The 13615-nt window shown below is 42.8% G+C and overlaps 1 protein-coding gene across 3 annotated transcripts in view; it reads left to right on the top strand.

Annotated features, from left to right (window-relative positions):
• The window catches only part of ADGRL1 (adhesion G protein-coupled receptor L1), a 399972-nt gene extending 394049 nt beyond the window's left edge, over positions 1 to 5923 (top strand). For all 3 annotated transcript variants that reach the window (XM_075858739.1, XM_075858740.1, XM_075858741.1), the window contains one exon: positions 2272 to 5923. In XM_075858739.1, the coding sequence (XP_075714854.1) occupies positions 2272 to 2966 (695 nt within the window). In that variant the 3' untranslated portion in view covers positions 2967 to 5923. The remainder of the gene's footprint in view (positions 1 to 2271) is intronic.
• The last annotated feature ends 7692 nt before the right edge of the window (positions 5924 to 13615 follow it).

Raw genomic sequence — 13615 nt, forward strand, 5'->3', positions numbered from 1 at the left:
AGCAACTTATGAAGCTCTGTATCAGTAAAATGGAGCTTCAACCAATATAAAGATATACAATGCATTGGAAAAGTCTTTAGACCCTTTCACTTGTTTCACATTATGTTATGTTGAGGCCTTGTGCTTAAATTAAAAAAAAATTCAAGTTTTCCCCTTCATTCTTCACTCAATACCCCATAATGACAAAGTAAAATCATAATGTTCGTAATCTTTGCTAATTTATTGAAAAGGAAAAACTCAAATATTGCATTGACATAAGTATTCAGACCCTTTACTCAGTACTTAGTTGAAGCACCTTTGGCAGTGATAACCGCCTCCAGTCTTCTTGGGTTTGATGCCACAAGGTTTGCACACCTGGATTTGGGGATTTTCTGCAATTCTTCTCTGCAGATCCTCCCAAGCTCTGTCAGGTTGGACGGGACCGTCGGTGGACAGACATTTTCAGGTCTCTCCAGAGATGTTCGATTGGGTTCAAGTCAGGGCTCTGGCTGGGTCACTCAAGGACATTCACAGAGTTGTCTCTAACCCACTCCTGTGTTGTCTTGGCTGTTTGCTTAGGGTCATTGTCTTGTTGGAAGGCGAACCTTCGGCCCAGTCTGAGGTCCAGACCACTCTAGATCAGGTTTTCATTAAGAATATCTCTGTACTTTGCTTCATTAATCTTTACCTCAACCCTGACCAGTCTCCCTTTCCCAGCCGCTGAAAAACACCCCCACAACATGATGCTGCCACCACCATGCTTCACTGTAGGGATGGTATTGGACAGGTGATGAGCAGTACATGGTTCCCTGGAGACATGACGCTTATAATTGAGGCTAAAAAGTTTAATCTTGGTTTCATCAGACCACAGAATCTTGTTTCTCACAGTCTGAGGGACTTTAGGTGCTTTTTTGCAAACTCAAGGCAGGCTTTCAAGTGTCTTTTACTGAGGGGAGGCTTCATTCTGGCCACTCTGCCATAAAGCCCAGATTGGTGGAGCGCTGCAGTGATGGTTGACTTTCTGGAAGCGTCTCCCATCTGCACACAGGATCTTTGGAGCTCAGCAAGAGTGACCATTGGGTTCTTGGTCACCTCTCTTACCAAGGCCCTTCTCCCCCAATTACTTAGTTTGGTGGGGCGGCCAGCTCTAGGAAGGGTCCTGATTGTTCCAATTTCTTCCATTTAAGAATTATAGAGGCCACTCTGCTCTTGGGTACTTTCAATGCAGCAGAATTTTTTTGTACCCTTCTCCAGATCTATGGCTCCACACAATCCTGTCTCTGGGCTCTACAGGCAGTTCTTTCCTCCTCATGGCTTGGTTTTTGCTCTGATATGCATTGTCAGCTGTGAGACCTTATATAGACAGGGGCGTGTCTTTCCAAATCTTGTCCAATCGAATGAATTTACCACAGGTGGACTCCAATCAAGGTGTAGAAACATTTCAAAGATAATCTAGAGAAATGGGAGGCCCCCAGAGATAAACTGCAAGTGTCATAGCAAAGGGTCTGAATATTTATGTCCATGCAAAATATTTATATTTTGATGAAATTTGCAAAAATTTCTACAATTCTGTTTTCACTGTGTTATTATGGGGTATTGAGTGCAGCATTTGTTTTATTTAAGCACAAGGCCTCAACATAACAAAATGTGAAAGGGTCTGAAGATTTTACAAATGCATTGTATTAAGCAAATTATAAGCAGAATTTTGGGCCTATTTAGAGAAACAAAAAATTGTGCCCAAGAGCTGAACATAACTTCAAGGTTCTCATACACATTATAAAGTGGTTGAATTTGTAGTGTAATTTGCAATCACAACTACTGAAAAGTCTTTCCATAAACATGGATACTCATATAGTACAACCCAGTGCACGTTTATGTCAGAGGAAGGGACAGTTTAAGTGCAGTCTTGACTTATCTTGGGCGTGTCACGACTGATCAACTGAAAAACAATTGTCTTATGGATCATACAGATATGATGTCTGGAAACGAATCACTGTAGGAAAGAACTTTAAAAATGTATAATCTAGACAGCAGGATTCTCAACGCCTATCACAAATATACAATGGATACCATTATTTGATTACATGAACACTGGACAGGCTCGGGAGAAGTAAACATCTAATAAACTATGTTCACAAGTAAAAACAGAAAGGTTGACGACTTTTTTAGAAAAACAGAGTATATGTAGAATTGTGCATGTAAGTTGGTTACAAAGTATAGGCAGAAGGCAGAAACAGTAATAGATGTTTGGTATGCACCTTGCTGATTATTGATATTTTCTCCCCCCTATAGAACACACCTTAAGCAGAGATCCATGTGGTAAGGACCCACTCCCACCCCTTCCTCTTAATGGCAACTTCAATAACAGCTATTCTCTAAGAGCTGGAGACTTCCCTCCTGATCCGTCCAAAATGGGAGAAGGCGGTGGACGTCGTAATATTACGGATGCAGCAGCCTTCGAAAAGATGATCATCTCAGAACTCGTACACAGCAACCTACGAGGCAAATCTCATGCAGGGACAACAGACACAGGAGATGAGGAAGTAATATCAGGGGCAATAGCAGAAGGTGGAGAGGTTCCTACATTAGAGATGGAGCGCATGTATAAGGCTTTGGAGGAGCCCCTTCTCTTACAAAGAGCTCAGTCAATCCTCTACCAGAGTGATCTGGAGGAGTCCGAAGCTGAAGCTGCCCCTCGCGACTCACCCAATCGCGATTCACTATACACTAGCATGACCAACCTCAGAGACTCTCCATACCCAGATAGTAGCCCTGAACCGGGCCTGCCATCATCTGGGGAAATGCTGCCGTGCCACCAAGGGGTACCCCCACCTACGGGGGTAGATGCCATGTACTTCCCTGGCCGGCTGGGTTCAGTGCCCAGAGGGCAGTTGCAGGCCTTCTACCAAATGCCACAGGGGTTTCTGGGTCTCGAAGGGTCAGTGCCCGAGGGTGACGGGCAGATGCAGCTCATCACCAGCCTCTGAACTTACTTACCCACCCCTGACACCAACTTCGTTACTCCCCTATAAAAAGAAAGTGATACTGCCTTCCCTTTCCATTTCAGAAGAAAGCAGGGTCAGATGGAAGGAAGGGGTATTTGAACAGGGGCTATTTTGGTGGGGCAGGGGTGAGGACAAGACACTGCCTGGGCTAATGGACACTGGGTTTTGATGTGGGCTCAGTCTACTTGGATATCCTCTTGATTGCCAGTGTCGGTTAGCAATTCTTAACTGGAAGGCCACTAACAGGTAGGGGTTTGGGTGCCAAAAATATGTTCCTGAAAACACAATTGTTTGCCCGAAGATGACCCACGAAAGCGATCAATGCAAAAACAGATTAAGTGCTGGAATTTGCAGTATTGTTAAAAAGCCAATTTAAAGACATATTGAGAAGAGACAGACAGGTGTAGTGTTTAGCCTGTAATAATTGTAGGCAGCCCATTTGTGTTAGAAACACCAGATGTCTTCAAATGATGCAAACAATGAGACTACCTGGGAAGGAATTAATCACTAGCGCTCGATAAGTGGTGCCAAACAGCCTATGGGGCTTGCTGAGTAATGAGAAAGTAGAGGACAGAAACTGCCTAAGATTGTGAAATTTACATTTTTATTTTTGAAAGGCCACAGCTTATAATTTGCATTCTCATAATAAACAGGGGCAGAACATGGAAATCCAATCAAGAGAAAATATATAGAAAAAGCCACTTTTCGTTCAATAGTGAACTTCATACTTGGGCTTTTCAAAACAATGGTTGTCGCCTCCACCTTCCGTACTCACCCAAACCCCTATGTCTGCCCCAAAGACAGGGTAAGATATTTTTTTTATAACAATTCAGACCAGAAGAGATTGTGGTTCACATGGAAAGAGCGAAGAATCTACCAAGGAACCACAACAAGGAATTTGGAAACTACTACAGTTGAAAGTTGGGGTGAAAGTGAACTTGACAACTGTCCTGCATATTCTTTATTTAAGCACAACACCCCCCCCCCCCTGCCTCTATTACAGAGGAACATTGAAACTTTTACAATGGGGGAAGCGAGTGTCCTTTCCGACTGCTGTAAATAACGAACTTCTAAAAGGGGGAAGGGAGAGACGAGGGGAGATGCCTACATCCTTCTTCCCAAACTAAAATCTGAGGAGCGGAAATGGTCAGTAGGGGGCTTTTTTTTATTTACTTATGCGTGTTTGCCTTCTGCAATGTTTCTTTGTATCTGGTTTGGGCACATTGCCGTACTATCTGTTCTTCCTGCCGCAGGATCATGGATGATCTTCTTCGTCAGTCCCAAAGATTCCACCTTGTGTCTCCAGCTACCTTATTGATTTTTTTCAGCATCTTTGTCTTAATTTATTTTTATGTTGCATGTATTTAGAATTGTACAGGTTCTTCTCATATTTGGCCATCTACCTTCCTGAGAAAAAGCTAAATTTATCCATTGATCCATTATAACAAAGTATATAATGTGAACCCTAACAAGGTCTGAGGAAGGCATGATACAAAAATAATGGAATGGATGGTAACGCTATAAAAGTCATTATAAACCTATACATCTTACAGCCATCTGCTGCTATATGTAGGCCATGACGTATAGGGAACAGTGCAATAAGGCATGACCTTTGGGAGCACATTGGAACAATCATTTCACCAGCCCTACAGTGCCTCAACCTGAAGTGAACTGTGGTCTTTATATCTTCAAAGGTTACACAAGGCGCTAGTGACATTTGCTTGGGTTGCTGCACACAGCTAATGCCAAAACCTATATACGATCATATATCTGCTTTATGTTTTCCCTGTATAGATCTATATGTCCCTAAATGTATAGATCTTTATATATTTACATAGATAAATGAAATGTAGGTATATCCATATATAAGGGTTTTAGGTACAGAGATGCAGGTCCTATGGTGTAGACTGTGGATTTGTCATTCCATTTATGTCGGTGGTCGTTCCTTTGTGTTAGAAATGGTAGAAGCTCAGTCCATTTTCTTGTGTAAAACTAGACATGGTTACCCCTACCATGCAAAATCCAGTGTGATAAGAGAGATGCAGGATACATGGTATTATATGTAGGCAAGTTAAGAATCTCATCATAAGTCCTTGATTGTCCTATCAACCACTCCAAAAACATATCTCCAAGCTCTCGGAGCTGTATACATGAGGAGTCGCTCCTCAAACCTTCAGTACTAATGGGTCAACTGAGCTCTACTGTATAGAGAAAAGGAAGTTCCACTGACTACCAAGAATCTGCATGTTCCCCCAAGCAGAACACAGCGCTTACAAAGAATATTTTTGTCATTCTTATATTTCAGACAATATGAATATAGAAATGATATTTATGAGAAGCCCGTGATGAAACGGGTGTAAAATACCATTATAGATTCCTATAGATAACCTAAAACCTAGAAGACCTTCCTATTAGAGGAGGTTCAGAGGACTGCTAGAGTTTGCACTCCATCAGTGGTGATGGTCTCTGAATTTATGATGCTGGAAGAAGCTTTCTATGGATGCCCATGTCTGGGAATTTTATGTTTCCAGAGAGGTGGTATTGAGTCCATTTATACAACATCAGTGGCACATATTTATGTTCTGTGCACATGTATGTCACTTTTTGCTACGTCCTGATGTGTTTTGCTGCCAATCCCACCCCACCGCTGAGTCTGACGAGCAAAGGGTAAAATACCTCTCCGCCCCTCCTCTCCTCTCTCTCTCTCTCCTTCCTTCATTTTCTTTTTCATATGCCAAAACCAGAAATGGGTCGAACGCCATTCTACAAGCGAACAAAAAGAAAAAAAATATTGTACGAAAGACTGAACATGATATCGTACGTAGAAAAATAAAACAAAAAAAAGGCATAAAAAAATAATGCTGGAAAAAGTAAAAAAAAAATAATTAAATATCGCAACTTGTGGAGTGAAAGAAACACACCAATAAAAACATTTTGATTTCTGGATGTCGTCTTTTATTGTGTACACAACTTTTTTTTCGTTTAAAGAATGATGAATTTATGTCTAGGAGAGTGACTAGAAATTACAGTCCGAACATCTCTTTGCTCAAAGGGTTCCCCAATGTACCCTAAACTGTGTACTAAGGTAGCAAATAGTTTTGCAAAATCCAAAAAGAATAGATGTTATTGCTGTCATACATTGTCTTGTATTGTCTTTCCGTCTGGGGAACCCACGAACGGAAACCAAACGGAAACCATAGCTTTCCGTTACCATTTCAGTGGTAACGCTTCTGTTGCTAATGGTTTCTGTTTGTCTCGGTTTCACAAGGTTTCCGTTTTATTGGCGGTATCAATAGAGTAGTCGACTGTATCCACCTGTAATCTATCACATCTAACTTAGATGTGATGTATTACAGGTGGATCTAGCATGTCAGAGACACACAGGAACCGCTGACGCTGAACCCATCAGTCCCACAGACCTGACAAGTTTAGGATTCAGCGTAAGATACAGCTGCTCTGTATACAGGATACAGAGCAGCTATATCTCAAAAAGTAAAAAGATTTTTTAATAAAAACTAATTATAAAGTTGCACAAAACACACTGACTGACATTTAAAAAAAAAAATCCCTTTCAAAGGTGTACATAACCTTTAGGCTGGATTCACACGAGCATGTTCGGTCCGTAATGGATGGAACGTATTTCGGCCGGAAGTCCTGGACCGAACACACTGCAGGGAGCCGGGCTCCTAGCATCATAGTTATGTACGATGCTAGGACTCCCTGCCTCGCTGCAGGACAACTGTCCCGTACTATAATCATGTTTTCAGTACGGGACAGTAGGTCCACGGAGAGGCAGGGACTCCTAGCATCGTACATAACTATGATGCTAGGAGCCCGGCTCCCTGCACTGTGTTCGGGACCGAACATGCTTGTGTGAATCCAACCTTAATGCAAACAATCCGATCGTAACAACCATTGTCCAGTAAAACACGCAGCACATGCAGTTTTACCAAAAGTCGGTGCAGTTTTTAAATGATTGTTTATGTCTGCAAAAAACTCCATGGACATGAACAATCATTTGAAAACTGCGCTGACTCGTGGGAATGCAGCATGTTGACGTGGTTTGCAGCTGTATCGTTGTAAGACAGCAGCTACTATATGTATATACTGTACCGGTATGTTCACACTGATACGCTGTGTAAAAGCACTGCCCTTTGGTGCCGTTTTTCGGCCGGGAATGGCCGCTGCGGAAAACTGAGCAGAAAAAAATGGATACTTACCATGGTGACGCTTCCCTCCTACATCCTGCAGCCCTGGGATGATGTTTCATCCCATGTGACCGCTGCAGCGGTCACATGGGATGAAACGTCGTCCCAGGAGGCTGGCCCGGAAAAATAAACAGAATTCTAGGTAAATATAAGATTAAAATTTTTCCTGAGTTACGTTTTTTGCAGCGGAATCGCTGCATTTCCGCCGCAAAAAAACACAACATCTGCTATTTGTTGCGAGTTTGAATTAAATGGGGAAAACCCGAAACAAATAAGCAGCATTTACGCAAATACAATTAACATGCTGTGTATTAAAAAAACAGACCGCAGGTCAATTACTGAGCCTTTTTCAGGCTCATCGTGTGGGTGAGATTTGTTCAAATCTCATCCGCTCTGTTGCTACTGCATGTGGGCTTGTCCACAGTAACGAAATTGCTGTGTATTTTCCATTCGGAATTGCGGACGGAAAATACGCAGCAAAATACAGTAGCAGCAAAGTGGGTGATACTTATCAAATCCCATCCACACACTGCATAAAATTTCTGACCAGAAATTCCATACCACAGCATGTCAATTCCTGTTGCGGAAAGTGGACTGAATTGCTGCGTTTTTCAGAGATGTCACCATCCCTCAGCATTGTCAAAATCCGCACCATTTTATGCAGCCAAAAACGCAAGAAATGGTGCTGTTTTTCCACAGCAGAATTTCTGCTAGTTGCTGCAGAAATTTTCTGTAGCAATTCCAATACATGTGGAGAAGCCCTTATACTGTGGATTTAGGGTTTGTCCACACACACAACAGAATTGCTGCAGAACATTTCTGCAGCAATTCCGTTGAAAGTCATAGGCACACATGGAACACGTACACATCCTACACTATATATACACACACATGAACACATCACACACACTATATATACACATGTACACATCACATACTATATATACACATGTACACATCACATACACTATATATACACACACACATCACACACTATATATACACACACATGTACACATCCCACACTATATATACACATGTACACATCGCACTATATATACACATGTATACATCACATACACTATATATACACATGTACACATCACATACACTACATATACACACTTGAACACATCACATACTATATATACACATGTACACATCAGATACACTATATATACACATGTACACATCACATACACTATATATACACACACACATCACACACTATATATACACACACATGTACACATCCCACACTATATATACACATGTACACATCACACTATATATACACATGTATACATCACATACACTATATATACACATGTACACATCACATACACTACATATACACACTTGAACACATCACATACTATATATACACATGTACACATCAGATACACTATATATACACACACACATGAACACATCACACACTATATATACACTTGTACACATCACATACACTATATACACACACATGTACACATCACAGACACACAAATATGCACATTACATGCACACATTATACACATATAAAGTACACATTGTAACCTCACATGCACTTACCTTTTATGTAGAATAATTGTGAAGGGAGTTCTGTAGCTTGATGGCCCGACACAGTGCCGCAGAGTCTCCCCTCCCACTCCCTCAAGTCCCGACTGATAGTAGCAGCCAGAGGAGAGGTGTAAAGAGTAGGGAGGAGGGCTGGAGGGGACTAGGCAGTAAGCCTTTCATCTCTACCGTTGTCAAAACAAAAACAACTGATGTAGGATATTGGTTTAAGGCTCAAAGTGAACTCGGTAAATACTACAAGCTTTAAACTATTTTTTATTAAAGAGGTTGGTTTTCCAAGATAAATCTGCTCCCTTTCACTGTTGTTACTTCCATAGGGGCATCACATATGTAATTTATTCACTGTCTTTGAAGTGCCTTTGTTTCGTGACACCACTGCAGGTCACGTGACTGTTGACGTCACGCTCTGTGTCCACTCTACTGACACGCGGTATACCTGTCACATGTTCAAGCCGTTTAAAGTCTTTCCAAAGTATACTCATGTCAGCAGTTTCGTACTGTTGATGGGCGGTTCTGTAGTTCATCGTAGATAGTGTAGATAGCGCATGCGTGGTCCCCATTGTTCTATCCTTCCTTCACGCATGTGCCATAAAAACTATTATCGCCTGCACTGCTTTCTCTGCCAGACAGTACAGCTCATGCGTGGACTTCGCTGCTACTTCTATTCAGATGGAGGGTACTAATATATTCAGGAGCACCGTTTATGGTACTATTATATTCAGGGGAGCAGTGTATGGTGCTATTATATTTGGGGGCATAATGTGTGGCACTATGAGAATTTTATCTGCGCTTATAGGTGTGAAAATGTTGGAAAAGTGAGGAGCCGAAGTCATCTGAGTGGCAAATTCTTCAGAAATGGGTCGTAGCCGGGAGAAACCATCACGAGGTCTAAGCCAGATGGAGAAGAAAATAGAAAAATAATGACTAGAATCTGAGATGTCACCTGTGAGTCACTGGATTTATAGAGGTGCTGACACCTCTCCTGACATGTCTGTTGTAGGAAATCCTTGTATTACACATAAAATCTTTGTGTAGCCCAGGACTAATAGACAAATGGGTGTTACCATTCCCTTTGTCAGGAGGATGTGTCCTTACACAGTGTGATGCTGTAAGCCGGGGGCCTTTTTTCTTCCAAGGGCCATTTGGATATTTATAACATCATTCGTGGGCCATACAAAATTATTAACTTAAAAATTTGCCTGCTATATTTGGTCAAACATTTAACTTACCCCGAATGTGATGGCCGGAGCTGCTTCTCTTGGTGTGGCGTGTGAGGTTAGCCGGTATTGATGATGTTGCTACTGCATCGGTCAGTTTGGAGGGCAGTAAACTCTTTGCAATAGTAAGTTTTGAAAAGAACTCACAGCAGTAAGTTGTTCTGACTTACTTAAAGGGGTTTTCCCATCAGAGACATTTATGACACATCCACAGGATATGTCATAAATGTCAGATAGATGCGGGTCCCACATCTGGCGTGCTGTTGCGGGAGTGGACCAGTCCACTCACCTGACCTTAATTGAGAAATACCTAGGGGTTAATAGAGAAATCCCTTGGAGTCTAGGGGAGAGAAAGGATTAATAGAGAAATCCCTGGCAGTCTAGGGGAGAGAAAGGATTAATAGAAACATCCTTAGTTGTCTAGAGGAGAGAAAAGGTTAGCAGAGAAATCACTGGTAGTCTATGGCAGTGAATGGGTTTATAGTAAAGTCCCTGGTTGTCTAGGAGATAAATACCTGGTGTCCAGGTGTTACTCACCTCTCCAGGCTCTAGCACTGTCTGGTGTAGCTCTATGATGCCTGGTAACTACTACCGCTGAGAGTGGAGAAAAAAATGTCTGTTCCACTATCTGGTTGCTGCTGATCGTTCTGTGCTCAGGAGCCCCCTAGGATACAGGGGGCCCGGACAACTGCTCACTTTGCCTCTCCACCCCTGACGTGAGGTCAGGTGACTGGACTGCGCCGGCCCAGGAGTGGACCGGTCCGGTCACCTGACCTCACGTCACTGACTTAGGTCAGGTGACCGGACTGGTCCACTCTTGGGCCGGCACGCTCCGACCTCACTCAAACCGCCGCCGCCATACTTGGCTACGTTACGGACGTGAGGTCAGATGACTGGACTGTGCCGGCCCAGGAGTGGACCATTCCAGTCACCTGACCTCAGGTCAAGTGAGCAGACTGGTCCACTCTTGGGCCGGCAAAGTGCAGTCACCTGACCTCACGTCACTGACTCAGGTCAGGTGACCGGACTGATCCACTCTTGGGCCGGCACGCACTGACCTCACTCAAACCGCCGCTGCTGCTGCCATACTTGCCGTTCTTCTCCTACTCCTAAATGTGAGTGAGTAGGGCGGACTGAATCAAGTAGCGAATGACGCAGCGGAAGCACGGTCTGAGTGAGGCCGGATCGGACCAAATGATCCCACGGGCCGGACGTTCCCCACCCCTGCTGTAAGCGATGGTTGTAGACTGTCAGTATTTAGGGACACAGTCCTTTGACAAGGAGAATCATTACACCTTTTTGTCAATGCTCGCACAGAAAGGTGGGGCTAACTATGGTGGCGAAGAGGGGCCCAAGTTTGCGGAACAGCCCAGGGCCCAGAGTCTAATTAATTCGCCGCTGGTGGGAAGATGTAGCGCAAAAGACACAGGGAGAAGCTACACCATGGTTTCATAGCCAGCAAAAGCTCATTGGAAACGTAATCTGAGAATGTTTTGAAGCGCACCACAACAGCAGCCAGAGGATGTGCGCAATGGGGTAAATGAAATCAGTAAAAAAATCAAATTTACATAGATGGTCACATCTTGTATGTTGCAATATGGAAATCACTTTTGCTTATTTATTTTTTTATATCTTGGAAAAAGCCCTGTAATTGAACATGCAAAAATATACCACAAACAGATGTAAATTTGTGTCAGGAATGCTGTGTGTACAGGGCAGTGAAAAACACTATTTAGTTGCCATAATCATGACATCTGGCGGTGTCACAGATGAAAAAAAAAATGGAATGCTGCAAGTCTAAATTGCTTTTTTCTTTTAAGTGGTTAAAGTAACAGCAACAAAAAAGTAGAAATAAAAAAAATAATTGGTGGGGTCAGGCTTATTGAGTGGGTAAAAAAGGAATGGTAATGGCCGGCTGGGAATATAGGATTGCTGGTGCTTGTTAGGGCTTCCGCAGAAAGTGCAGAATGATTTCACATTTACCCTACTCATACCTCCCGATGACCTGATATCAGCAATATCTAAAATATCTAGGGGCAGCTAATTGTATGTAAACTAGTCCATAAAATGAAGTCTTTTCTCCAGTGTCCATAATAAACAATTGATGTGTACGTGATTTTTTTGGAAAGCGAAAGAGTCTGTGCACGTTATTGTGATTGCAAGTATCATGATTTTACAGTTGACAGTACATAGTGGTAATGTCTTATATTAGTATGTGACCTATAGACGTCCTAGGGGAGACTTAAAATACGGATTGCTCGAGTAAGATGCGTATAATTTATTAAGCGTAAAATCTAGGCGAGCTATGAGCTTATGTAGATATGCACTTTCATTTTCACCAGTTTCTGCCGTAATTCATAGTAAATTTGTCGGGCTACTAGTGACCCTGCCCCTTTAACTAAGCTCCTCCCACTTTTATGAAAAGGGACGGAAGCGTCACAAAAGTCGAAATTTTTCCAGCAATTTGCGACTTTTGTGTAGTTTGCTACTGTTAGTTGCCAGAATACTAGCGTAGAAAGTTAATAAATTCCCCCTAATATCGTTATCATTTTAGTTGGGAATCTGGAATAACCACATTGGTCGTAAACTGGAGATAGATAGATGGTGGGGAAGCTGTTATTTAAAGGTGTATTTCCAACTTGGGCATTTATTCCCAGAATGGGGGGTCACCTGACCTCCGTTTATCTTTGTGAGGCAGCTATTTCTAGATGGACTTAGAATAATTGGCGAGAGCAAGTGTGCTTGGCTGTTTCTGTAACTCCCATAGCAATGGAGAGAGCTGCGAAGCCACATCTTCAATACTTTCCCACCTAAATGCTAAGGTCTCCTCCTAAATGCTGAAGTCTCCTCACCAGACGAGACCTGGGTCGGTTGACTACGTTCTGGAGATAGGATAGGCAATAAATGTCTGAGTTGGGAATAACCCATTTAATAGAGTGCTTGAAAGAACAATCCGGGTCTGTCATTCCCATCTTGCCAGACTGTTCGTCTAACAAACCAACTTGTTAAATTTACCTCTTAGGTAGTCAGAGCTCTTGCTGCCACTTGGCTCTGTTTTCATCACATTTCTGTCCTTACATGGTACATCTCTAAAAGGAGTACACCTGGACCTCCTGCTGGCATAAAAGGTGAATACATAACGGCCATGCTTTTACTTACTCAGGCCCCATGCACACGACCGTGCCCGTAATCACAGCCCACGATTGCGGGCGCGGCCGGCCACCCGCATTGGCCTGTAAAATACGAAAAATAGGACATGGTCCATAATTCCCGAAACAGTTCTACGGCACAGACACCCATCCGTAGCGCTACGCAAAGGTGTCCGCAACCAATAGAACCGAGTGGTACGGTCCGCAGTTTTACGGTCGTGTGCATGGGGCCTTACTGGGCGTTTCCTAGATTTTGTGCCACAAAACAACGATTTCCAACAACAAATAAGGTCTACTTTTATCCTGATATTTATGATAGCCATTGAAAGGGTATCTCCAGCCTCTACACCCAATCATCCAATGCTGATGGCCCTATCAATTTAATAATGCAGACGCCTGATATAAAGATGATGCCTCAGAATGCAGCAGCTCTTTCATGTTGCTTTTAGTTTCAAATTATCAGTCGGCGAACCACTTAA

Source organism: Rhinoderma darwinii, chromosome 3, assembly GCF_050947455.1.
Source record: "Rhinoderma darwinii isolate aRhiDar2 chromosome 3, aRhiDar2.hap1, whole genome shotgun sequence".
NCBI lineage: Eukaryota > Metazoa > Chordata > Amphibia > Anura > Rhinodermatidae > Rhinoderma > Rhinoderma darwinii.